The sequence below is a fragment of the Grus americana genome, chromosome 12 (genome assembly GCF_028858705.1).
Source record: "Grus americana isolate bGruAme1 chromosome 12, bGruAme1.mat, whole genome shotgun sequence".
NCBI classification, from domain to species: Eukaryota; Metazoa; Chordata; class Aves; order Gruiformes; family Gruidae; genus Grus; species Grus americana.
Window position 1 is genome coordinate 1,654,701 of NC_072863.1, and position 24,964 is coordinate 1,679,664.

Here is a 24,964-nt window from a genome sequence, read left to right on the forward strand (position 1 = left end):
TGATGTTAGCCCGTTCTTCCTAACAAGTACTTCTGGAGAGGTAGATCCTGAGAACCAGCTCTAGTGAATAGTTCCTGCGGATTTTTACTGTTCCTTGGACTGTTGGCCTGAAGCCCCATCTCGGTGCTGCTTTTGTGCTGCTCTCGTTTCCCTTTTCCTCATTTTTCCCCCCAATCCTCTCCAGGCACTGTCCCAGTCGTCCTGGGCTAGCAGGCAGGGCTGGCTGACCCCAGTGTCCATCTTAGAGGTGGAAGAGGAGGGGATGGTGCTGGATGCTGGGGCTGGAGCTCAGGGCCCGTCTGGCGGGCTGCGTTCCCATACCGGGAGCTTTGGGATGACGTTTTCAGGTGGCACTGGAGGGGAGTCACACCAGTAGAGCATGACAGCGGTTTGTGAAATACCCAAAGCGTGGACGGTACCATTCCCGGGGGAAGGCGGTTCCCGCTGAGCCACCACCGGTGCTGGCAGCGGTGTCTTTCTGAGGAGCAGCGGCTGCCCTCCTCGACGTCAGCTCCTCGTTGCTCGGCACAACTCCTTGTCCTGCTGAGGACCATCAGCTCTTCTCCTTGCTCCGCAATCCGGGGCCAGAGCGGGTCCGCTCCCCTCCGCAGCAGACAGTTTACCTTGGATCAGCTGGTTAAGGCAGCTGGATACACAATCAATCGTCCTCCGGTATTTCCAAACTCGCCTTTTAACCTGCTGAACCAGAGTCTGGCGCAGAACTCCTTGCCACCATGAAAACAATCATTGCAGCCTGTTCCCAAAATCTTAGCGGTAAGACGTTTCCAAAGCGTGTTTGAATGGTTTCTGATGCTCTGGCAATGCGAGGAACTGGTCAGGCAATTAGCGTTTGTTGTCATTACTGTCTATTTGCTTTAGACTGCTTAGGGGAAAGGGAGGCGTTCGGAGCGATTCGGGGTTAGCAGCACCAGAGGAAAACATACAGTTGCTCAACAGGAATGAATTTCTGACAATGCGTTCTGTAACGTTACTCCCGCAAGATGCTCCAGAGTGCTGCAAATTCCCCTTTGTGCTGCCCTGGGCTGCAGAGTCCGTGTTGCTGGGTTTGAAGATGCTCCGGTCGCCGTGGACAGGGCCGGTGGTGGAGCCCCGGGCTTTCTCCATTTTCTGTCTGTGGTCTGGACATTGATGGAGCACTTGGGGGGGAGCTAGGAAAAGAAACTAAAAAAAGCAACTGCTTGGTAGGCACAAATTTGCTAGGCAGAGCTCTGCGTCTTCCCTGGGGGAAAAAAAGGGGCTTTGGAAAGTTGACAACGGCAGGGCTGTGCGTGCGGCAGGGCTTCTGGGGATGCCTGGCTGGGCGTGCGGGGACAGGCGGCAAGGAGTGCTTAAAGCACGGCATGCTGCTGTGGGGAGAGAGGGAGGGAAAACAATTCTTCAGTGCTGGTGATGGCTCCAGTGTTTAATTTATTTCTGTTGTCCCATTCGTGATTTGGATTGAACTGGGAAGAGCGGAACCTCCACCAGCCACCCAGCCTGGGGTTTGGTGGTTCTTCTCTGACCCTGAGGGTCCCTGGCTGGGGGAGCCATGGGGACAGGTCTGCTCCTGTCTCACCCTAAGCATCTCTCTGTCTGGCCAGCATGCTGATTTTGGGTTGTTTTCCCAAGAAAACAAGGCTCTTGTGACACAAGAGGTAGTTTGCTGCGGTTGCAGCGGTGGCCGTGCCGGGTGGTCTCGGCCACAGTGAACCTTTGGCCAAGAGCGGGACCGGCGCCTCAGGCCCCTTTTGGGGAGGAGGGATGGGGCCGAGCGTGGAGTTTGGATCCTGGCACCCAGCCCGGGGCGGTTAATGGTTCACCAAGGTCGGCTGGAGGGAAGGGGGCGGCAGGGGGAGTGGAGCGACCGCAGGCTGCTGGGCTGTCCCCCCTGGGAGGCAAGGCTCGGCGGGGACGGCCAGCCTCAGCCACCCTGGCTCGGCCCCTGACTGCTGTCCTTGGCATTTGCTGGGGGGCGGACGCTGCCCCACGCCGGCCAAGAAAAACCCAAATTCTGAATGTGCCAAGGAGGGCACAGGAGAGGTCCTGGCCTTCGGGGAGCTCGGCACGGTGCGGGACGTGGTGCTGCACTGGGCTCTGTTGGTGCACCCAGGCTCATGGACACGTTTGGGCTCGGGGGTGCCCAGCCTGCCGGCTGCCCCCTGCTTGGAGCAGGGCTGGCCCCAGAGCAGCCTCAGGTTGGCCAGGGCCACCTCCTGGCATGGGCCAGAGCTCTCTGGGGATGAGCATCCCCCCCCACACCCCATCCCTCCTCGCTCAACTGCTTCATCCTTCCCATCCTACCTCCCGCCCTGCCCCTGTACCCCAGCCCCGGCAGCCATGGGAGCCATGGGTACCCCTGTACCCCACTGGACTGCCCCCCCCTCCCCTGGCTAGCTGGGACAGCATTTGTGCAACCCGTGCTGTTTTGGGCCGGGTGCCGTGTCCCTCCCCGCAGGCAGCCGTGCCAGCGTCCAGACCGCCCTGCGCACCCTGCTCGCAGCACCCTGGCCCTCGCAGCGAGACGTCCGCTCCTGGCTCCAGCTCCTCGCCGTCCTGCAGTGGGTGCTCAGCTTCCTGCTGCTGGGTGAGTAGGGGGCTGCGGGGGGTCCCGGTGGGGCGGGTGCACGTCCGCTCACCCCCCTGCCTGGCTCCCACAGGAACCGTCAGCCTGCTGCTCCTCATCTACCTGGTGTTCACCAGCTTTTGGCCCATCTCTGCGCTCTACCTGGCCTGGATCATCTTCGACTGGGACACGCCAGAGAAAGGTGGGGATGGGTACGACCCCCCCCTTCCTCCAGTCTTGCAGCAGGATGGGGTGCAGGACCCCCCCTTTCTCTGGGTCCATCCCAGCATGGAAAACGGGGAGCACCACGTCCCACCTGCTCTTTCCCTCCTCTCCCTCATCATCATCACGGTGGGAAGAGGGACGCAGCGGGTCCGCAGGGAGCGTTTCCCTCGGGTCCTGCTGCCTGCTGGGGCGGGTGTCACCTCCTGCGGTCCCTCCCTGGTTTGCAGGTGGCAGGAGGCTGCCGTGCCTGCGGCGATGGCCCGTGTGGAAGCACTTTCGGGATTATTTCCCCGTGAAGGTACAGCGCGGGGATGTCGGGATGGGATGTTCATGCAGGCGGTAGTGGTGGTACCACCCAAAAGGACACGCCGCTGTTATGTCCCCACGACACCCTTTTGTCCCCGCAGCTGGTGAAGACGCATGACCTGTCTCCCAGCCACAACTACATCATCGGCTCCCACCCCCACGGCATCCTCTGCGTCGGAGCCTTCTGCAACTTCATCACGGGCTCGACGGGCTTCGCGGAGATGTTCCCAGGCATCCGGCCCTTCCTCACCACCCTGGCCGGCAACTTTCGCCTACCCGTCTTCAGGGAGTACCTGATGAGCGGAGGTGAGCGCCCGTGGGCAGCGGGGCAGGCAGCTGCCCGCCACCCTGCCCTCACGGCCAGTTGTGCCGGCTTGAGCTGAGCAGGTTGCCTGGGGACGCACCTCCTGCCTGCCCCGCTCCTGCCCACCTCTGCCTGCTGCCAGGCAGGGGGGCTCTGGGGGGGCTCCAGGGTCCCGTCCGTGGGAAACCCACGACTGACATCCTCTGCGCTCCCCAGGAGCAGGCAGGGCAGGGACGGAGCTCTGCCTGCACCCTGCCTGAACTCCACCCTCACCTTGTTCTGCACCCTGCCAGCACCCTGTCCCCACCCTGCCTACTACACCTTGCCTGCGCCCTGCCCACGCTTTGCCCGCGCCCTGCCCGCGGGGCTGGCAGCCCGGGGCACCCCGCGTCTCCCTGGGAGCAGCAGGGGGCGCCCTTGCGCTGTCCCCTGCGCGGTCCCTGGTGTTTCCCCCCAGGCACGGTCCCGCGTGGGGTCCCTCGTGGGGTCCCCATCCCCCCGGGTGCTGTCCCGCAGCACCGGTGTCCGTTTTGCCGCAGGCTTGTGCCCAGTGACACGAAGCGCCATCGGGTACCTGCTGTCCAAGAACGGCACCGGCAACGCAGTAGCCATCGTCATCGGCGGCGCGGCCGAGTCGCTCTCCTGCCGTCCCGGCGTCACCACGCTCATCCTGAAGAACCGCAAGGGCTTCGTCCGCATGGCCCTGCAGCATGGGTGGGTCACGGGCACTGCCGCCGCGGGGGTCTGAGGGTCCCAGCACCCCATCACCACCCACCATGTCCCCTCCACAGGGCCTACCTCGTCCCCTCCTTCTCTTTCGGGGAGAACGACCTGTTCCGCCAGGTGGTCTTTGAGGAGGGCAGCTGGATGAGGAGCATCCAGCAGCGCTTCCAGAAGATGATGGGCTTCGCTCCCTGCGTCTTTTACGGCCGGGGTCTCACCTCCGTCCAGTCCCGGGGCTTCCTCCCCTATGCCAGGCCCATCACCACTGTGGGTGAGCATCGTCCGCCGGGGCGGAGGGGATCGCCAGAAAGCAGAGGGGTGGAGGAAGAGGGCACCCCGCCATGTGTGGTGTTGGAAGGCAACGCTCAGCTCATGTCCCCGATGAGCCGAGCGTGTCCCCGTGCTGCCGGCCTGACCTTCCTCCCCTCCTGGCAGTGGGAGAGCCGGTGACGGTGCCCAAGATTGAGGACCCGAGCTGTGAGACGGTGGACATGTACCATGAGATGTACGTCCGCTCCCTGCTCAAGCTCTTCAACGAGAACAAGACCAAGTATGGGCTGTCGGAGACAGATGAGCTGCGCATCCTCTGAGCACGGCCGGCGCCGGCGGCCAGATCCTGGCTCACAAGGGCGGCTGGCTCTTGCGGGTGGGGATTTCAGCCGGCCCGGCACTAGGAACACGCGGGGGACGGTCCCCGCTCCGGCCCTCCGCTCCTCTGACCGAAAAACCTGAGCAGGAGCAGGGAGGAGAGGAGGAAGTGAGGGGAGGGGGAGATTGGGAAAAGGTCCCCCTTGAAAGGGGTTCGGGGGGGCTGTGGGTGACACAGCTGTCCCCTGAGGATGTGGGGCTGATGTGGGGAGGCTGGCGCGAGGCTGGGGGCCAGCGATGGGCACGGTCCCCCCAAAACAACCAAGACACCACGAGCTGAGGGAGGGGGTGTCACAGGAGGAGGGAACATGATGAGCTTTTTGGGGTGGCATCCCGATGGCACACGGGACCGGGCTGGGGAGATGTCTGCCGGGGTTGGGGGGACACACTCAGACTTGGGGACCCATGGAAGTGGCCTCAGCCAGGACCAAGTGGCCCTGGGCAAGGGGCGGGTGCTGCTCTGGCCCCAGATGAGCCTTTTCCACCACCTCTGTACCCAATACAGTTTCCAACCTCCCCGCCGCTGCCTGTGTGTGCTGGGGGGGGCAGGATCAGTGGCACCGCAGCCGTACCCCCATGCTCCCTGTGCAGGTGGACACGCCACCCACCTGTGTCCCCTCCCTGCCGGTCCCATCTCCACGGCTGGGGCCATGCTTGGTGGGGACCTTCGCACCGCTCAGGTGCAACCAAGCAGCTCCCGGGTCCACCTGGGCCACGTTGGATATAACGGGAGGTGAGGGGTGGCAGCTGCTCTTACTGGGTTCGTGGGGCTTAGGAGGGTCGTCTCCTTCCCTCTCTGCTTTCGGTTCTGCGGTGAGTGGGGGGCTCTCTGGGAACCACTGTCTGGTGGGATGGGGATGCGGGGTACCCCTGGGACCCTCTCCCTCCCCGGGTGACCTGGGCAGCTCCCGGTGGGATGTGGCTGTGTGTGGTTGGTGCCACACAGCCACGGCTGGGGTGACACCCCCATGATGCTATGGACTTCCCTTTCCTCGGCACGTGCTGGCAGGACTCGTTGAGGGGCGATGGGGGCAGCCCCTTCTGGGGTTCTCCATGGTGGGGACAGCCCCGTCCCACCCCTGCCCGGGCTGGTGCGGGACAGTCGGCAGCGCTGATAGCTATCTCTGGTCCGCTCCTCTCTGCGCAGGCGCTCGGCCGAACAAAAGGGCTGGGTAAACGTTTGGAAAGCAAACACTCATAAAGGCAGATTCCTGAGGACTCTCCCATCACCATGGGTGTCACCGCTCCGGTCCCCTGCTCTGATCCTGCCCCAGCAATGGTGTTAAGGTGGCAGGTGGCTTTGCTCTCAAATGCTTTCTGGGGCGAGGGTGGGCATCTTGTCCCTCTTCCTTCTGATATGGGGAGGAACGGGTCGGGCGTGGAGAAAGAGGAAGGGGTTTTATTGGGGGATGACGACAGCAAGTGCCCCGTGCCGCGTCCCTCCCCGCCTCTCCCAAGGCCAGCAGTGTGACAGAGACATCTCCAGGGGACCCAGCATCGGCTCCATCCCCAGGTTCAGTCTGGTCCCTGCACATCACTGTCAAGCAGACTGGAAGGGCTGTGCATGCCCAGGGAGGGACGGACAGACCAGCGTCCCTTCTCTTTAGTGACCTGTCAGCCCCTGCGTGTCCCCGGGACATGTGCCACGGGCCAGCCTGCCATCCCAAACCGGCTTTCTCAGCATCCTTCCCATTCCCATGGGAAGGTGGCTGTCCTGCCCCAAGCAGTACTGGCACCCTCATCCCACGGCGTCCCAGGGCAGGGCCGGGACAAGCCCCGTGGCCACCCATCCTCAGCCCTGCAGTCTTTGCCCTAACAGGGCCAGGTCTGGGGACCCAGGGGTGCCAGGGTGCCCACACGGAGCCCAGAGCGGCTGCAATTCATTGAGATCAGGGACGAGGTTCCTGTAACCCCCGCTGGCCCCTCAGCACCCGCCTCCATTCCGTGCCGTCCCTGTCCCCTGGGTGTCACTGGCAGTGTGGCCACCACCCATGGTATTGTCCGTAGAGGGGGACACCAGGGCCAGGTCACACGTGGGTACGGGCCGGAGCCGCTGGGCTGGCCCCCGGCGTAGCCGCCCCCGGTACTTGTCCCCAGCCATGAAATACAAGATGGGGTCGAGGCAACTGTTGATGCTGGCCAGTGGCCGCGTGATCTTGTAGGTGAAGTTGATGATGTTGAGGGTCCGGCAGTCAGCTTGGAAATAGCGGGAGGTGTAGTAGATGGTCCGGGTGATGTGGAAGGGCACGAAGCAGATGGCAAAGACGGTGAGCACAATGATGATCATCTTGATGGAGCGCTTCTTGTAGGAGGGCATTCGGGGACTGGGGCTGGAGAAGCTGGACTTGCCAAGTCTCTTGGCCATCAGGCAGTAGCACAGGACAATCACCAGGAAGGGGATCCCAAAGAGGAGGGCCATGATGGAGGAGCTGTAGTGCACATAATGGTCGAACTCCTCGGGCTTGGTGGTGTCATGGCAGAGGGTGCTATTGCCCTTGGAGCTGGTGGTGACAAAGATGAGGTTGGGGATGAGGCAGATGGTGACAACAAGCCAGGCGGCCACACAAATGATACGGGCGTGCTTGGTCTTCACCCACTTCAGGGAGCGGATGGGGTGGCAGATGCCCATGTAGCGGTGGACGCTGATACACGTCAGGAAGAGGATGCTGCTGTAGAGGTTAGCATAGAAGAGGAAGCGCACAATCTTGCAGAGGCATTTCCCGAAGGGCCAGTTGTTGCGGTCGGCGTAATAGTAGACCAGGGTGGGGAGGGAGAGGACATAGAGTGTGTCAGAGACGGCCAGGTTGAACATGTAGGTGGTGGTGGCATTCCAGGGCCTCATCCTGCAGATGAACATCCACAGGGCCCAGGAGTTGAGGGGCAGCCCCACCAAGAAGACGAGCCCGTAGGAGACGGGCAGCAGGATGAACTTGAACTCCTCGTTGAAGACGCACTTTGCCTCCAACACCGCGGTGGTGTTTCCTCCTGGCCAGGGAGCCGTTGTTGGTGTCCACAGGGCAACTGGGAACGTCCTCACTGAAGTGGCCATGTTCTCCGAGCCAGATCTAGAGGAGCAGTTAATAAAAGCGCATTAGTCATTGATCCCGACCATTGTCAGGCACAAAGCGTGGAAGGCAGCCAAAGATGCCAGATTTTCCCCCCCTCCAGAAGCTCCGGCCACTTTGATGGTTCTCTGGTTTTTCTCAGCTCGCGCGTTCAGGCCTTGCGGGGAGCCGAGGGGGGCTTGACAAATCCTCCCCTTCGCAGCCCCCGCAATGACACCCGTTAATCATCCCTTTGAGCAGCGTGCAGTGACACCAGCACTGCGTGGAACCGGGAAGCGTGCCTGAGACAGAGGACCACGCCGGCCCCGCCGGCCAGCAGCCCCATGGCGCGCCGAACAATGAGACCTTTATGAGCAACAGCAGCCCCCGGCCGGTGCCAGCACAGCCTCTTGGAAGCCGGCTCAGCCTAATTGGCACCATCCTGACAATGCTGCTCGTCCCAGAGGGCTCCTTGACAGAAGAAAGGCGGGAGGAGAAGAAAGGCTTGTCTGGGGGAATATTATGGCCCAGAGAAATCCTCGGGGGGCTGTTAAAGGAGCCTTTGGGAGAGCGTCCCTGGACGGCAAGGGGCCTCCAGCTGCCGGGTATTCTCCATAGGAGAGGGATGATCTAAGCCCTGCGGAGAGGAGCTGCGCCGGAGCCAAGTCCCAGCTCGAGACAGTGCAAGTTCACAAGGCAGGCAGGACGTTTCCCCGCACACATTGTTAGGATCAAAGGCTGGGATCCGCATCCTCCTGGCAAGGAGTGCGGACAAGCTGTCGGGGGGTTGCGTTTGCCTCTCAGGATGTCTAAAGTCGAGAGCCTGCTCCCCCAGAGGGAAGAGGGAGTTTCTGCATCCATCATGGTACCCAGTGAAGGACCGGGTCTCTGAAGGTTCCTTCCACCTCAGCCCCTCCATGCCCACCATAGTCCCTGGCGGAGTGATTTTAGAGCGCCCGCTTCTGTCGGCTGAGGACGGACGTTCGGATGAGTAACCTGGGAGCAGGAGCATCTGCTGTGCTGCAGGCAGAGGCAAGGGTGCAGCCGAAAGCCATATCTGACGGAGGGAGTGCTGGTGTGTCTCTGGTTTCACCAGGAGGTGATGGGCACCAGGACGGAGGAGGACTCGGGGCTCAGGGAGACAATGTGTGTTAGTGGGGTGCTGGTGTCCGTGGTAGAAGGTGGAAGGTTGCGTTATCTCAGGGTCCTTCATCCCTTGGCTCCCTCATCATCCCCCTCCTGTTTGCCCCTTGCCATGGAGATGCGCAGCCTGACAGCTTCTCGTGGCAAGCGCCGTTGGCAGGAATATCCCGTAGGGTGTATCCATGGGGTCAGCTGAACTGCCATCCATCTTCTTCCTGCAGAGCCTCGCCCCAAGAGACACCCCTGCGTTTACAGAGATGATCATAAACGAATCTACAGGCAGATGGGCAGGTGAGTGGCCGCGGGACCGGCTCCTCCGTGCTGCGTGCACCTCCGTGCTCTCTGTTTGAGTTGTGGGCTGAGCTGCAACTTCGGGCTCACATCAAACACCCTGCAGCTTCCTTCCCACTGCGGCCAGTGCAGGCAGCTGCCTGGCTTTATTACAGGGATGAGTTCAGAGAGCAACAGGCAGGTCCTGATCAAACATTAACAGTGGGAAGAACTTGCTCTGTTTTCCCAGAACCAGGAGGGAAAACCAGCTGGCAGGAAACCCTGAGCCTCCGGGCTCTGGTGCCAGCAGTGGTCCCATGGGGTGCTGTGCAGGTTGTACTGGTCCCAGCGGCTGCATCTCCCCAAGCCGTGATGCTGCCAAGGACATGAGGCATCATGAGATTTGTTTTCCTCTTCCAACCTCTGAGTGCAAGTGAGCATGAAGCCTTGAGCCCAACCAGACCGGAGGTGCCGCAGGGTTCAGTGACCAAAGCCAATGCTCGTGTCATAGGTCAACAAACAGCTAAGATACGAAGAAGACAATAAATAAATAATAATAATAATCTGGTGTAAGAAATGCATAAGGAAAAAGAGCCCGAGCAGCTGCACGGTGCCAGGCTGCTTGGAGGAGAGCACAGGTATGTGGCTTCTGCCAGCTGATAAAGCCCGAGCGTGGTCATTGCTCAGCAGTATGATTTAACCATTCGTAAGCCCCCTTCTTTTGAGGATAACCACCGAAAAATAAAAATGCAAAGCATGACATGTGGCAAGCTTTATCTCAACAGGTTTCCTGCTTCCTCATCTTAGTCATGATCAAAATCAGTGGTTTAAATCACTGATTCATATCAGTCCGCCCTGAGGACACGTCACCGCCAGGCCCGTTCCTACTCCTCACTGACGTCCCAGCGAGGCGCGCTCTGGTCACAGCCTCTCCAGTGTGTGCTTTTCAAGGAGGGACTGATTGCAGCCGCGGTGAGATCTGAGCCAAGCATTCGGGCTTGCTGCTGGAGCGGGAGATGGAAGGCACTGCAGGGAAAGGACGTGGAGCTGGGGAGGTGCTCCCTGCTCCTGCTCCTGCCCTGTGCGCTTTGTGGATGCATGAGGGCTGCAACACTGGGGAATCCCTTGCCCATGGCAAGCACATCCCCCTGGGACGGTGCCTGCAGGCTGGCCCCTGCATGTACTCCAGGAAGCAGTGAGGGCTCCTGCAAAACACCCGCACGGCCATCCACCAGCGGAAAGGGGCAGGAGCCAGCCACGAGGCCGTGCATCGGGGGGCACGTGCTGCCCTTGGCCCTTTGCGGCAGGAACGGGAGCTCTGCCCTGGCTCCCAGCCCCGCGGCCATGCCCAGCCCAAACCCGTCCTTCGGCCCCGCGGGCAGCACCGGCTCCGGCAGGAGCCGGCAGCCGCCCCCAGCCTTGGGCACCCCAGCAGCTGGCCGAGGGTCCCGGCCCTGGGGATTTACAGTGGCGTTGGAAAGGCACCAGCGAAATGAATGAGTGGGGCAGCGCCAAAGTCCTGCACGCTGGCAGGATGGGGCACTGGGTCAGGCATGGCGGTGCGGCAGCAGGAGCTTCGGAGAGGGGACAGGAGAGCGGATTTCAGAGGGGAGCAAGCAGCTGCTGAGGGACACAGGGCTGGGTCAGCCCGGGACTGGCTGCTGCTGGAGCATGGGAAAAACAGGGCTTTTCTTCTCGCTTAAGCTCTCAGAAAATGCAAAACAAGGGGAAATTATGCCAAACATCCTGCAGAAGGACCCTTGTCCCTAATCGCCACGTGGTTTGTGCAGCCAAAGCCCCGGCACAAGGTAAGCATGACCTAATTTCTTTTCGATCCTTCTCTTCAGCTGCAAGAGCAGCCAAAGCACGATCTGCCTGTGCTGCCCAGGCACCGATGTCTCCTCCCCAGAGATGCCAGTGGGGCCGGGTGCTTCCCTCACTGCCCACCGTGTCCCCTGCTCCGAGGTGCCCCCCTCTCTCAGCGGGGTGGGAGGTGAGGGTGGTTTCCTTTCGCCCTAGGGTGGCCTGTCCCTGTCCCTCTGCCTCCCCCGGGAAGGGCAGGAACCCGAAGCTGCGGCAGCCCAAGGGGCAGCTTCACCCTGCGAGGAGGGAGCAAGGGATGGAGAAGATGAAGGAGAGGAGGTGGCTCCACCAGGAAGGGTGAAGGCCATTGGTGATGGAGGAAGGCAGTGGCATGTTAGGGAGCAGGACGTGCAGGGGGATTTGGGGATGGTGGAGGGATGGGGAGAACTACCTGACCCCCACACCCAGCCAGCCCCGGGGATCCCACCCTTGTCCCTCGTGGCAAAGCCAAAGCTGCTCCCCACAGGCCCCCCAAAGCCCGGCTGGGTTTGCATGGCCGCGTCACGGCCATGGGGGGCTGTCCTGGCTGGGGGCTGCCCCGGCTCACCTGCGGTCCTGGGCGGGGGCAGCTCTCAGGAGCGGGGCACCCCCGGGGAGCGGCGGTGCCCCGCGGGGCTGGGGGCCATGCCGGGGGGCTGCGGGCTGCCCTTCGCCGTGCCGAGCCGTCTGTGCCCGCTCCCGCTCTCCCACGGCCGGGAGCAAAGTGCCCGGGAGAGGCAGGGCGGGAGGCGGGCGGGGGCGGGGGCAGGAGCGGGCAGGAGCGGGCAGGAGCCGGAGCCTGCAGCGTCCCTGCCCGCGTCCCTGCCCGCCCCGGGGGCTGCCCGCACGGCTCAGCCCTGCCGCGCTCCCGTCCATCGCCCTCGCAGGCTTGGGGCCACCTGCAGCCCTCCCCCCCGAGACGTGGGACGTGTGACCCTCGCCCACGGCCCCTCGCCCACGCCAGGGCAGCCTCCCTGCCCCACTGGGGCCGCGGGGGTCCCGGCAGTGCCCGCGCCCCGGGGTGCTGCCCTGCTGGCACCCCAGCGCTGTGGGGCGATCCCGGGGACAAAGGTGGCCACTGCCACCTTGAGGCCAGCCTGGGCATAGTGTCCCCAGAAGCGGGGCCACCTCAGGTGTCGCAGCAGCCGGGGCCCTGCCGGGTTGGGGTGTCGCTGTGTTTTGGGGGGAGCGTGTGCCCCCGCTGCCTGCAGAGTTGTTCGCGGTGCGGGGGATTTAGCTCCGTTGTGAGCGTGCAGGTGGGCGAAAGGCGGGTGCTGTGCAAACGTGTCAGCGTTGCGATGAACGGGGCACGCCGGGTGCACCCCACGACGCAGGGGACCGCGGTTGAGAGCACGCTGGGTCAGGGGAGCAGAGGTGCGAGGGGCTGGGCGGCTGGTGCGGGGGCAGCCCGGGGACGCTTGGCTGCAGAGGGGGGGAGCACAGGGGACCCTGGGTGTGCAGGGCTGAGCGGGCAGAGCCGGTGCGTTTGGAGGGGAACTGTACTGTCACAAGCCAGCCCAGTCCTGTGCGGGAGCCACACAGGGCACCAGGGCAAGGGCAGCCTCGAGGGTTTGCAGGGTCCCCAGTTAAACAGGGGAAGTTGGGGGGCAATGGTCCTGGAGCAGCTGGGGCACCAGGAGCAGGTGCTCTCCCCACCCAGCTTGCCTGGCTCGGCTTGACTCGGCATGCTCCCTCCTTGTCCCTGCACAGAACCGGCCGTTGCACACACACACCCCAGTGTCCCTGAGACTTTATTCTGGACGAGGATAGCAAACGGCATCTCGTAAGGAACCGGCGCCGCAGCCTCAGGAGTGGCTGCTGGAGAAGTGCTCTGGGAACGCCAACCGACCAGGGCTGAGCCCAGGGAGGAGGAAACAGCTGCTGAGGCCGAAGGCACAAGGGTGTGCGGGGCTGGGCTGGCCACAGATGCTGCTGTGCCCTTGCAGGCTGCAACTCGGCCACCTGGAGAGGCTGAGCCTCAAGGTCCAAAGCACCCAGCGGTCCCCACTTCCCAAGTGGCCTCAACATCTCCCATGGCCCCCGTCCTTCCTTGCTGGTGGGGCTCAGCATGGTTCTTCCATCGCTTTGGGGAGGGAGGATGGAGACAGGCAGCGAGACCTGGAAAGCGTCCACCACAGGAGCTTCCTGAGACTTTCCGAGTTGCTTGCTGGTGAGGCCAGACAAGTTGGGAGCACGGCCAATAGGTCCAGCCCTGGGTGCCTGCCTGCCTGGTCCTCCTCGGCAGCTCTCTGCCTGCCCCAGCACCTCCACAGAGGAAAGAACACACGGGTGCTGGGGCAGGGATAGGTGCTCTAGGCGCTGGGCCCGAGGTCGGGTCTCTGTGGCAGGCTCACTGTGGTGTCCTCGCCGAGCTTGCTGTGGACGAGCCAGGGATGGGTCGGGCTGAGCACCCTGGCCTCCAGCAGGTCCCGCTCCATGACGTCCCTGCATGTGGGGTGAGGGGGAGCAAGTGCTGGGGAAGTCACCGAGAGGGAGCAGGGAGCCTGCATGGCCCTGGGGCATCCACAGAGATTTGGGGACTTGATATCCTCCTACCCTGCTGCATCCTCCCCTGAGGCTCACCTTTCCTCCCCCCCAGGGTGCGGGGCTCTGCCAGGGACCCTGGGGCCACAGGAGCTGGCCCGCGCAGTGCCCCCCTTTCTGAGCTCCAGGTCCTGGGGGTACCTGAAGATCTCCAGGTGGTCCCAGCCCTGCTCCTGCAGCCCTTCCGCATCCTGATGCAAGCTGAGGTGGCCCAGGCATCCACCGACGCTGTGGGACCACTCGCCCCTGTCGCAGGGCCACTGGAGAAAGAAGAACAAGGACACGTGCCAGCAGCGTCACACCAGGAGCCCATCTTCTTGTCCCAGGAATGCCATGGGAATGGAACCTCGCATCTGCTGGCGGCCCCATGGCTAAAAGTAAGTCTCCTCCCCTCCCTGAGCTCCCCAATCCCCTCAGCTGAGCTCCAGAGCGCCATGGGGACCACAGCAGTACCTCTCCAGGGTGGCCGTGCTGGCGAGCATCCGGCGTGCACCTCTGCACCTCCCGGCAGGGCCGCGGAGGTGGCTCCAGGACGCTGCGGGTCTGGCACAGCAGGGTCTTCTGGCTGTCCCCTCCGCGCTTGGGGGCCGCCCAGTCCAGCTGGCTCAGGCAGGTGGCCATGTGCAGCGCTGTCAGCGAGCAGTCGCCCAGCCCCGGTGCGTCCCTCGCCAGGATGGCCGATCTGGGTCTCCTCTGCCGACCCATGCTGGGGGGGCTGAGCAGGCGCCCACAGGATGGGTCCCCTGGCACGCAGCGGGGCCAGCCGCCCCACCGCTCCTCCTCTGAGGGCGAAGGGACCCGTGCTCCAAGGGGGCTGCGGTGCCGCTGGCCCCCGGCCGGGCTCTCCACCTGCTTGTCGTGTGCTTCGCCAGCGCCAGGGGCTGGCACCCACGCGTTGGGGACCCCCTCGAAGATGAAGTAGGCTGGGTTGGTGTAGCTGGCAGCCGGCTCCGGGAGGCTGCGGGGTCGGCTCCTGCGACGGATGGTGGGAGAGGGCTCAGCATCACCCCACGGCCGGGGCTCGTGGCGGGGCTGAGCCTGGCTGGGCTACCTGAGTGGCTGCAGGGGTGGCTTGGGGCACGTCGGGGTGTCTGCTGCCGGCTTGGCATCCTCTTCCTCGAAGCTGATCCACTCTGCAAAGGCACCGAAGTCTGGTCTCTCCCCACTGGGCACTGCATGGCCCCTGCCCACGGCTGGGGTCCAGGAGGGCAGCGCGGGCACGGACAGCTCTCGGCCGTGCCGTACTGGAGCGCGGCCCCAAGCCCCCGTGCCCAGGGTGATGGGAGGGGGCTGGTGTGCGGCCGCCTTTACCGTAGAGCCTCTCGCGGGTGCTGCGCCTGTCCTTGGGGACACGGACCTTCATCCAGCCGCGCATGGAGCCTGTCTCCTCGCCACGGTGGAAGAGGAAGGTCTCGAACTGCTGAGCCATGCTGCCGATCATTGACCTCATGGCGATGCAGCACTCGCCTGCAGGCACAGCGCACGCCTGTGTTACCCCTCCATGGGCAGCTCGGGGGGGGCAGGCGAGCCCCCCTGGAGTGGGGTGGGTGCCAGGGTCCCTTCTGCCAAGCTCCAGCTGCAAAACCTCACACCCAGCAGGCTGTTACCCGAGCCCTGCGGGGGCTATGCCTGGCACCCCCCATGCCACCAGGGTGGCCCCCACGCCATCCTGCACGCACCGAAGGACTCGCAGCTCTCCACGCCCTTAATGCTGAGGAGGAGGTGCTGGTCCCCCAGGTACTCCAGGTCTGGCAGGATGGGGTTCAGCTGCATGCAGAGAGAGGGGTGCTCGGGAGGGCTGCCACAGGGTAGGGTGGCATGGGGGGGGTGTCTGTCCTGGGGGACACGGTGACAGCCCCCGGCACCCCTTGGGGCTCAGGGTATGGAGCCAGCAGGAGGGATGGGGAAGTGGAGGGAGGAGGATGCTTGAGGGCTGGGAGGGACCAGCGTCTGCCCACCCCCCGGGTGCATACCACGGGCAGGTGCTTTGCGGACCAGCCCAACTTGAGGAAGCCGGGGATGTCGCAGCTCTGGGAGGTGTTCTCCCCGCTCCGCTGGGCCTCTGCCGGGGGAGAGCGGGGGGCACAGCTTCAGCCGGGGCCAGCTCGCCCCCGTGATGCACCCCAGGCACCCCGTCCCGCCGGGCCACCTCACCCTCCAGGCAGTAGGAGTGAAACTCGATGTAGCACTTGGTGCGGCTGGCAGTTTTCACGATCACCTCGATGCTCTCCCACTCGATGCAGGCCAGGGGCTCGGGGCCGGATCCTGGAGCTGCAGGCAGACACCGGCGGGTTGGCGTGCGCCGGCTGAGCACCGCGGCCGGGGCTCGCCCCAAACCGGGCGCAGGGGGTGACAGATCCCAACCCCTTACCCTTCTTGGGCACAAACTGCGATGTCACTCCCACCTCGAAGGTGGCGAAGACGGGCGAGTGGTCGCTGGTGACGATGTCGTCGGTGCAGCCTGGATGGTAAGAGGGGGCAGCTGGGTGACGGTCCCCAAGCCCCGGGGTCCCAGGCAGCGCTGGCCACCCCGGGGTGCCCCCAGCCCCATGGTCTCACTCACCATAGGAGTTACAGACCACGTGGGTCTCCGGGTGTGACTTCCACAGGATGCGGTCACACCAGGAGGGGACGTTGATCCTCATCTAGGAATGGGGAAAGCAGCCAGTTTCGGTGCCCCCTCGGGTCTGGCTTCCCCCAGCCCGGAAAAGCACCCCACCAGCACCCTGGAAAGTGAGCTGCCTCCCACCCAGACCCCCTTTGGGGAGGGAACGGGCTGGTGGAGGCGTGGGGGCTGAGCATCACCATGCAGCCCCCCCCCGGCACCGTCCGAGCCTGCCGTCCCCATCCCCCGTGGTGTCCTGCAGCTCGGCGGGAAGCTCCGGGAACTCACCCCCGTGGGCTTGAACTTCTGCCACATGTAGCTGTCCCGGGAGCCCCGCTCGTACCGGTACGTGGGGGGGAAGGAGATGTCACCCTCACCTGGGAACCAAGACACGGAGGTGGCATGGGGACAGTGTCCCTGCCTGTCCCCCCCCACGGCTGCAACCAGCCGGGGAAGGGCCCCATGGGGTGTCATGGTCCCCATCTGGGGCTCGCACCGACGGCCGCCACCCTTGGCCCCCTCTGACTGTCCCCATGCTCACACACTCTCGGGATGCAGAGCCCAGGGACCGGGGGGTGTGCACGGGGCACGGCAAGGTCCCCCAGGCTGTCGGCACCTCGCGCGGGGCTGTGCCAGGACGGGCCACCACCGTGTGCTGGAGGTGGCACAGGGAGAGCTCTGCGGGGACCCCGTGTGCCGCTGTCTCGGTGAGGGGGGGGGCCACTGCCCTTGCCCCCGCACTCACTGAATCGCAGGAACACCTTGTTCTTCTCCCGCTCCAGGTTGAGCTGGTCGACAGCCAGGAGGGTTTCAAACTCCTTCTTGGTTATATGGGCAAGGATGTCCTGTGCCAGGGGAGGAAGGTGCCGTGAGCCCTGGTTCTTCTCACCCCTGCGGCTGCCCCGGCACTGCCACCGTCCCCAGCCGCGGTGCCTGCAGGGACCCACCTGCACGTCCATGTCCAGGCGGTAGTTGAGGTCCCCGAACCAGAAGAGGTGGGTGAAGCGCAGGGTGAGGTCGAAGGCGCTGAGCCGCTTGTCACCCAGAACCAGGGAGCGCAGGATGTCGCTGTAGTTCTGGTTACGCCTAGGGGGGGGACACACAGCAGCACTGTGTGAACCTCCCTGGGGGCACCTCAAACTCATCCTGCCCCTGACAGGACGAGGACAAGGACAGGGACAGTGCCACAGCTCCCTGGGGCTCCACCAGCCCCCTGAGACAACCCCCTGCCCCAGGGCAGCCCCGTTCCCCCAAGCCCCTCCATCACCTGTGGGTCTTCTCACTGCCGGAGGCCAGGTGGCAGTTGACGAAGCCGAGGGAGGTCCCGTTGAAGAGGAAGGAGACGCCCACAGCTCCCTTGTTCCCTGCAGGGGTGTGCCTGGCACTGAGCTCTGAGGGGGCCTGGAGGTCCTGGGATGGTTCCCAGGCTGTCCCCTCGCTCTGGGGCATCCCCCCACCCCATCCCTATACCCAGCGTGTTGGCGATCCCGGTTTTCACGCTGGAGGTGTGGACATGGCTGATGCGCCGCTCGTGCTCAGGCTTCACCAGCACTACGATCTTGATGCTCCAGAGGCATTGCAGGGCAACCTGGGGGGGGGACAGGGGGTGAGTCTGCCCACTCCCACCCCACATCACCCCATGGCCAAGCACGGTGGGGACGGAGAAGCAGCAAGGTCAGCCAACCCATTCCTGAAAGGCGGCTCCTGGGGAGGGCACTCCCTGCATGGGGTCCACCAGGTGTAGGAGGTTCCCTGGGCTGCATTGGGGGTGGGAGAGGACCCTGGGTTTGGGGGTAAGAGCCCTGGGGGGGGCTGCTGGAAACCAGCTCCCTGAGACTGCTGGGGGATGGCTTCAGCCTGCTTAGCACCAGTGCCCCCCCCCCCAGGTACAGCCGGAGGGGGTCCGTTACCACTCGGTAGTCGATGGCCATCAGGGTCTTCAGGGATGCGCGGAGGAATTCGACCCACTCGCGGTCACCCAGGGAGTTCTCCTGAGTGCCGATAACGTAGATGTCATGGGGGATGCAGGCGGTGGTCTCGTCCTGCGTGCGCCCCAAGCCCCTCGAGGTCAGCCAGGAGGCGATGGAGCGGGGCGGCGGCGTGCTGCCTGTGGGCAGGGACAGTGGGTCACCGGGGCGGGGGGGACAGCATGGGGCTGCTCTTCAAACCCCCCTCCGCCCCCAGGCCTTGTGTGTCCCCAGGAGCTGCTGGGGATGGGAAGCATCGTGCCAGCCCCGTGGTCCGCCCGTGCACATCGCAGACTGGTGCTGGGATTTACTGCTACCACGAAGCCCTCCCGGTACCCCACCTCTGCCGTTTCCCCCACAGCAGCCAGTTGAGCGGATCACGACGGGGCAGACAAACCCAAAAGTGGCCAGGTCAGGGTCTTCTCCAGCCTCCTCCTCCCACCGATGACCAGCTTGGACTTCTGGTTTCCTGGGGTAGCTCTCTGCAGCCCTCACCTCCCAAAACCCACCGGGGCTGATGACAAGCCGTGACAGCTTCTCAGGACAACGCGACCTTATCCTGGCCCCTTACCCATGTTCCACGTCCCGACGTACACCGAGATGAGGTCAGGCTCATCCAGGTTGGAGTGCTGGATCTTCATCAGCTGCAGCAGCTGGCAAAAGGCCTCTCGCTTCTGCAGGACAACACGGGTGTCTTAGGGCCCCCAAAGGAGAGCCGGGAGCCACAGCACCCCAGAAAGTGCCGGTGGCCGGGTCGGAGGTACATCACCCCAGGCACAGGAGCTGGCTGCATCACTGTATAATGGATCTGTATCCCCCGGGATGCTCAGCGAGCGCAGCCGGTGCTGCTCACCCGCGCACTGGGGAAGATGAAGTCTCTGCTCAGGCTCCTCTGCGGCTCCCGGTCGTACACCAGCCTCACCTTGCTCTGCACGCTCTGGTATTTGATCAGCTGCAGGACTGAACGCCGGGAGTGAGGGGGGCATTGGTGGCATCCCCCTCCTGCCGCGGGGGCCAGCAGGCAGCGTGGGACGGGGGCTCGGGGTGCAACCGGGTCTGCAGCCCATCACCCTGGCATCAGGCCTGTGCCGGGGAATCCCACGGCCCCGCAGAGCCCCATCGGCGGCCAGTGGGGGGTCAGCAGCCCCTTACTTTTGTCCTGTGGGATAGTCTCCTCGGGGGACCCGCTGCCTCGCTTGGTGATGGCCACCGTGCCCGACTCCACGTCCACCGTCAGGGTCACCCGCTGCGACTTGCCCACCTTCACCTGCAGACAGGGACACGGTTCCCGGGTCGGCCCCACGCCTGCCCTGCCCGAGCAGCGACATCGGGGTCCGGCTGTGCCCTGCACCCTCACCTCGAAGCTCTGCACGGCCAGGGGCTTGGCGGCCGGCGGGGGGGCTGCCGCCACGCTGGGCAGCGCCAGGTTGTGCCTCGACACCGTCTCCTGCAGCGACTTCAGCACCTGCCGGAGAGACGGGCACCGGTCTGGGGGCACTGGGCTTAACTGGGAACCCTGGGCACCCCGCACCAGCCCGTCCTGCCCCGAGGTGGCTGTGCCACCCCCGGCAGCTTGCTTTGCTGGAGGCTCTGATTGAGGTGAGGGGTTTGTGGAGCAGAGCGGGGTTCCCCAGCCCGGGGCACTGGCAGAGCTGGGCAGCGGCTGTGGTTAGCAGTGGCCGTTCTCCCCCTGCACCCAGCCGGGCTTCCCCAGCCTGGCATCGCGGGGGGGTATGGGCACCTTCTTCTCCAGCGAAGAAAGGAGATGGTTGACAGTAGAAATCTTGTTGAGGAGCAGCTCAAGGTCTGGATCGCTGGTCAGGAGACCCTGAGGGGAAGGACGGACATTTTTGGAGCAGCGTGGTGGCACCAGCCTGGCACCGCTTTCCCCGCAGACCAGCTGCACCCAGCCACACACAACCAGGCACCTGCGGGTGGCTGGGGGCTGCGGTGGCCCAGAGGGGGGGCTCACCTGCTCCCTGGCCGGGCTGCGAGGGGACATGGGGGGGTCGAACACCCTGGCCAGTGTCTCCAGACCCGCCAGCGTGAAGTCGATCTCACTGCAGAGGAGAGGAGCGGGTGAGAGCCAGTAAGGGCATCTCCCAAGCCTCGGTGGCAATGCCTGGCCACCATGAAGGGGACGGGGACAAGGTGGGTGGCCCCGGGGGGTGTCATCCCCCCCAGCCTGCTGCTCCCGGGCCACTCGCCTGTGCAGCGCCCGGCAGGCGGTCACGAGCGCGGTGCTGAGATGGCGCAGCTGCGGGTGCCCGTGGCGCAGCGCCTCCAGGTCCAGCTGCAGGTGGTGGTTCAGGTACTCGGCCATGAAGCCCATAAAGTCACTGGCTGGGCTGCAATGAGGTGCAGGCATCTTTGGAAAGATTCCCCCCTCCCCGGGGTATGCCGGCATTGCCAGCGAGGGGTGGCCGTGCCCACCCCATCGCCTCCGTCAGCCTGGGGCGGGCAGGGGCGCGTTACCTGCTGTGGACCTGCTCCTGCAGCCTCTGGTGCAGCTGCTGCGAGATGTGGGTCCGGCTGGCGATGGGAGTGCTGAGCCACGCGCCCACCCCGGCTCCTCCGGCCGGCACCGTGCTCGCCACGTGTCCGCTGCCTCGGCCGTCCTCCCCATCTGCGGGCAGAGGACAGCCAGCTCAGCGGGACCCCCTCCCCGCTGACAGCCTGACGTGGCCCCCACCACCCTGTCCCCGGCTCACCCGAGTCCTCGTCGGCCGCCTGCCTCGGCCGGTGCACAGGGTAGAGCAGGGGTGTCACCAGCCCGTTGTTGGGCTGCTGGTAGGCGCCGATCAGGTCGGGGAGGGTGCGGAAGCACTTGGCCTGGATGCCCTGGATGGTCTGGGGGGGCAGAGAGGGGACGAGCACCGTCACATTCCCCTCTGCCAGCTCCGCATGCCAGGGCAGCCCTTCCGTGGGCTGCAGACCAGCCTGCCATGTCAAGAGGGTCTGTCCCCCAAAATGTGCCCATGGTGAGCTGCGAGTGCCAGCCGGACGCCAGCCCCGTGGGGGACTCAACCCACGCAGGGCAGCAGAGCAAGGAGAGGAGTGTGGAGACATCTGCCTCGTGCAGCAGATGGGGATGCTCCCTAGGGACCCTGGGGATGCTCTTTTTAGGGGGCTCGAAAGGGCGGCTGCAGAGAGCTGGGTACCAGGAGAAACCGTGAAGTGGCACCCAAGAGGGGAAGCGAGGCCGAGCCGGCGGCCAGGACAGACATCGTGGGGACAGACATCGCAGGCATTGGGTCTGCGTGGCCAAGCTGGGGCAAGGGACAGTGGCAGGAAGGGGACAAGTGTTTTGCTGTGCCACCCCAGGCGGGCTGGCAGCAGGCGTGGGGCAGGCGCGGAGGCAACCTTCCCAGGCGGCCCCGTGCCGAAGGGGTGGCTGCAAAGCGCTCACATCCTGCGGTGCTGGGCGTTGCAGGCAGCTCGTGCAAAAAGCAAACCGCACTGCTCGCTTGCCGTGCTGGCGTGCCGGGGAGGGCAGGCAGACACCACCTCTCTGGGCGCTGTGCGGGGGCTGGCGGGGGAGGCGAGCACCCTGGTCTCTCCGCACCTGCGTCCTGCCCGCACCCCAGCTCGCAGCCGGTGGCCTGCCCGGCACGGTGCCCAGCGGCATTAGCCAGGGCAGGGAATGCACCCCAGTGGCACCCAGCTTTGGGCACCCGCCACTGCACCCACCTGGACAGAGAGCAGCCCCTCGTCATCAGGGAGGATGCGATAGGTGTGGACATGCCTCTGGAACCTGGGAGAGACAGACGGAGGGTCCCCATCGTGCCCCCCATGACACCGTGGGCATGTGGCAGCACGGGGAGGAGGGGGTGCCTGGCACCCAGCCCTGATGCAAATATCCTGTCCCCTCTGCAGAGAGAGGAACTGAGCTCTCATTTCTGGAAATAAAGCAGCACCCTCAGCACTGCATCTGCGCCCATTTGCAGGGGAGGATGCACAGCGTCCCCCTGCCTCCAAACAGCACCCTGATTGCAGCAGGCACGGCTGCGGCACGGCCACGGCACGCCGGGAGCTCAGCCACGTCTCTGTCAGCTTTAGCTGAGACACCTACGGCCCCGTGGCTCTGCACGGCAGCGAGGGTTTCTGTACAGCCGGAGCCCAGCGCCGTGCTCCCCATGGCTGCGACACCACGGTCATACTTGCTCCGAGGCCACTGCAGCATCCCTGCCCACGCCACCGTCCCATCTGGGATCGGCCTGACCTCCCACTCGGTGCTGGGGTGCTGGCAGAGCCGGGGCGGCTGCCGGCTGAACCCCCGGCATGTCCCCCGCACCCCGGTGCCCCTCGGCACCATGTGTTTGCAATTTGTCCCGCGCGCCGGGCCAGGCCAGCCGTAGGAAAGGGGGTGGCATCCCGCCAAACCCGCCGAGGCGCCGCCCCACGCGCTCCCCGCTGCAGACGTGTCGTTCGGCTGCAGGAAGGGTGCAGGCAGCGAGGAAGGGAGCAGGCAGCCCCAGCAGCAATGCTCTCGGGGGTTGTAACCCCGGTCCCAGGCGTGGGGATGGCGAGGGGCCCCGTGGGCAGCAGGGAACGCAGCCCCCAAGTCCCGGCATCGGAGATGTTAACAGCGGGCGTTGCGGTCCGGATGTGGCCGCGGTGGGGGTTGGAGCGAGAGGGGATGTTTGTTTTTGCAGAGGGAGGGCGATGCAAGCCAGCCTCTCCCGCTCCCGCGCACCGGGCCAACCCGGCCGGCAGCTCGAAAGGGCTGGGGGTGCCCTGGATTTCGGGTTCTCCCTTCAGCGACCCCGGCGCTGGGCAGAGCTGCTGGCCCAGGTTCCCGCCTGCTCCCAAGGACACGGGGTTTTCCCCTGGTCCGACTTGGGGATCACCCGAAAACCCCCATGCCAAAAAGAGCTGGCACCCCGCCGGCATGCCTGCAGGCGGCTTTTCCGTGCGGTTTCGGCAGTGCCAGGAGGGGCGTGCCCGGAGCGGGGAGAGGGACCCCAGCAAGGGACAAGAGAGAGAAGCCGCGAGCAGAAGCCAGGCAGGTGACTCACAGGAGGCAGAGGGCATATGCCCCCGAGACCGACTCGCTGTCCCGCACCAGGAAACAGCCGTCCCGCCCGGCCTTGGCCAGCAGCTCCTCCGCCACCACCCGGCTGATGTCCCGGTGGTACCAGCTTGCTGCCGCCATCCTCTGAAACAGCAGGACACTGGCTGCACTGGGTCCCCGTCCCAGCCGCGCATCGGGGGTCAGTGGCGGATGCTGGCCATCGCTTGGCCCGCGGGGTCCGCTGGGGAAGGCGAAGGTGGGGGTGGTGCGGGGGGACCAGCCCCCTGGTACCCGAACGAGCCGGCAGCTGGAGGTCCCAGCGGGTGATGGGCAGCTGCCGAGGCGATGCTCATGGGGACAGGGTGCCCCGTGGCCAGGCAGTGTGGCAGGAGCAGGACCGGGCGGGCGGCGGGGGGAGGCTGGGGGTCCGGACGCTCATCATCGCAGGGGGCTCCAGCCTGTGGGATGCACGGGGGCAGAGAGGGGCAGATCAGGGAACGGACCTTTCCCACAGGAGGATCACCCCGTGCTGCAGCCCCAGAACCACCATCCTGCCCTGGTGCACAGCGAGGACAGGCCATGCTGGCATCCCGGCAGCAGACGGGGGCCCAGACCTCACCCGACACACTCACCGTCCCTCGTTGACACGGTGTGGGGCTCCTGCGGCTCTTGCGGGGTGCTGGGGGCAGCGAGCTGAGCTTGCGGGGTGCAGCCAAGCAGGAGCAGAGCCGCGATGCTGCACCGGCTGCTCTGGGCTTCCTCCCGCGGGGCGTGCTGGCAGCCCTGCCTGCCTCACGCTGCCCGTCGGGGCGGCAGCGTGGGGTCAGGCAGCACCCACCCCGGTGCCCCCACTCCTCGGCTGCACCGGCCGGGCCCACCCGCTCGGTGCCCCGTGCCGCTCGCTCGGCACCGCGGCGGTGGCCGCGTTCTTCCTCCTTCTCTGCGCTCTGCTCTCCCCGCCGCCAGGACCAGCCTCCTCGCTCCTCCTCCCGCTCCAGCCCCGCCATGGGGGGAAGCCTGCGGCCACACGGGTCTGAGCATGGCAGGGTGCAAGGCAGGAGCAGTCCTGGAGCGCGGGATCTGCCTCCACCCCGCTCCTCGCTGCTCATCTTCTTTAGGGGTGAGAGGCGATGGGGGGGGGAGAGCCCCATCCCTTGGGCAGGACCCCGGGAGAGGGGACCGCCAGCGGTGTGGGACAGCAGCAAGCCCCCGAAATGTGTTAGGGGTGATGGGCAGCCTGCGGGCAGCGACTGAGCTGCCCACTCCTGGGGACCTTGCTGCCTGCGTCGGGGCTGAGCTCTGCCGTTTGCTGCCAGACACATGGAGAAGGAGATGCTGCGGGCATCGGGCAGCCGAGCGAGCTGGGCACCCGTGACAGCATTCACGTCGCCCCGTCTGCCGTGCCTTGCCTGCAGGCAGAAGGGAAGTGGGGTCGGAAAGGAGAGAGGCGTTTCCCAGCAGGATGGGGCTGCAAACAGCACCAGGGTTCCCGCAGCTCCTGGGCACAGACCCAGAGGTTTTGTCCCTCATGGCAAGCAGCAAGCGGGCCGAGCACGTGCCGGCGGCCGCCTGGGCAAGCGGCTGGCTCGAGCTGCGGTAGGGTGATTAGCACCAATTAATTACAGATGAGCAGCAAGCACCATCTGCTGCCGGGGTGCCTGGAAGCACCAGGGCTGCTCCAGGGAGAGACGGGACACGGGGTTCCTGCCAGAGGAGGATGAGGATGGAGTGCTGTGCTGAGCCACGCTCCTGGCTGTCTGCTGCCC

The 24,964-nt window shown here is 65.1% G+C and overlaps 3 protein-coding genes across 6 annotated transcripts; 1 reads left to right on the plus strand and 2 right to left on the minus strand.

Annotated features, from left to right (window-relative positions):
• Positions 1-428: 428 nt before the first annotated feature.
• On the plus strand, positions 429-5,285 carry LOC129211945 (diacylglycerol O-acyltransferase 2-like). The gene is made up of 8 exons (XM_054839763.1): positions 429-774; positions 2,456-2,584; positions 2,658-2,765; positions 3,016-3,086; positions 3,196-3,400; positions 3,938-4,112; positions 4,190-4,392; positions 4,557-5,285. The coding sequence occupies exons 1-8, from the start codon at positions 735-737 to the stop codon at positions 4,709-4,711; spliced, it is 1,086 nt and encodes a 361-aa protein (XP_054695738.1). The 5' UTR covers positions 429-734; the 3' UTR covers positions 4,712-5,285.
• Positions 5,286-6,194: 909 nt separating this feature from the next.
• P2RY4 (pyrimidinergic receptor P2Y4) lies at positions 6,195-11,765 on the minus strand. Of its 3 annotated transcripts, none has more exons than XM_054839760.1 (2): positions 11,637-11,765; positions 6,195-7,834 (listed from the first exon to the last, which is right to left on the minus strand). In XM_054839760.1, exon 2 carries the CDS (start codon positions 7,816-7,818, stop codon positions 6,694-6,696), a length of 1,125 nt encoding a protein of 374 aa, XP_054695735.1. In that variant the 5' UTR covers positions 7,819-7,834; positions 11,637-11,765; the 3' UTR covers positions 6,195-6,693. The 3 variants fall into 3 exon arrangements, 2 of the variants coding, with proteins under 2 accessions (XP_054695735.1, XP_054695734.1); XM_054839759.1 differs by lacking the exon at positions 11,637-11,765 and adding an exon at positions 8,810-9,008; XR_008579013.1 differs by lacking the exon at positions 6,195-7,834 and adding an exon at positions 10,022-10,252 and having other exon boundaries at positions 11,637-11,757.
• Positions 11,766-12,801: 1,036 nt separating this feature from the next.
• Positions 12,802-24,506, minus strand: LOC129211939 (phosphatidylinositol 3,4,5-trisphosphate 5-phosphatase 2-like). 2 transcript variants are annotated; one of them, XM_054839754.1, is made up of 29 exons: positions 23,831-24,504; positions 23,490-23,656; positions 23,203-23,342; positions 21,875-21,938; positions 20,896-21,034; positions 20,660-20,810; positions 20,392-20,532; positions 20,157-20,244; positions 19,926-20,012; positions 19,542-19,649; positions 19,337-19,451; positions 19,038-19,144; positions 18,756-18,858; positions 18,128-18,324; positions 17,688-17,805; positions 17,485-17,581; positions 17,165-17,303; positions 16,963-17,062; positions 16,506-16,594; positions 16,176-16,257; positions 15,984-16,073; positions 15,767-15,883; positions 15,586-15,674; positions 15,292-15,379; positions 14,924-15,079; positions 14,664-14,745; positions 14,066-14,585; positions 13,652-13,872; positions 12,802-13,513 (listed from the first exon to the last, which is right to left on the minus strand). In XM_054839754.1, the coding sequence occupies exons 3-29, from the start codon at positions 23,337-23,339 to the stop codon at positions 13,381-13,383; spliced, it is 3,558 nt and encodes a 1,185-aa protein (XP_054695729.1). In that variant the 5' UTR covers positions 23,340-23,342; positions 23,490-23,656; positions 23,831-24,504; the 3' UTR covers positions 12,802-13,380. The 2 variants fall into 2 exon arrangements, with proteins under 2 accessions (XP_054695729.1, XP_054695730.1); XM_054839755.1 differs by having other exon boundaries at positions 13,754-13,872; positions 23,203-23,656; positions 23,831-24,506.
• Positions 24,507-24,964: the final 458 nt, after the last annotated feature.

Excerpts from the sequence above, each read along its gene's own strand:
- P2RY4 (XM_054839759.1), bottom strand. The coding sequence starts at position 8,868 with ATGGCTTTCGGCTGCACCCTTGCCTCTGCCTGCAGCACAGCAGATGCT. Across the intron at positions 7,835-8,809 it reads GCAGATGCTCCTGCTCCCAG|ATCTGGCTCGGAGAACATGG; the intron begins GTTACTCATCCG and ends CTGCTCCTCTAG.
- LOC129211939 (XM_054839754.1), bottom strand. The coding sequence starts at position 23,339 with ATGGCGGCAGCAAGCTGGTACCACCGGGACATCAGCCGGGTGGTGGCG. Across the intron at positions 16,595-16,962 it reads CAAGGTGTTCCTGCGATTCA|GTGAGGGTGACATCTCCTTC; the intron begins GTGAGTGCGGGG and ends CTTGGTTCCCAG. Across the intron at positions 15,380-15,585 it reads CCGCAAAGCACCTGCCCGTG|CTGAACCCCATCCTGCCAGA; the intron begins GTATGCACCCGG and ends CTCTGCATGCAG.
- LOC129211945 (XM_054839763.1), top strand. The coding sequence starts at position 735 with ATGAAAACAATCATTGCAGCCTGTTCCCAAAATCTTAGCG. Across the intron at positions 2,766-3,015 it reads CTGGGACACGCCAGAGAAAG|GTGGCAGGAGGCTGCCGTGC; the intron begins GTGGGGATGGGT and ends CCTGGTTTGCAG. Across the intron at positions 4,113-4,189 it reads CGCATGGCCCTGCAGCATGG|GGCCTACCTCGTCCCCTCCT; the intron begins GTGGGTCACGGG and ends TCCCCTCCACAG.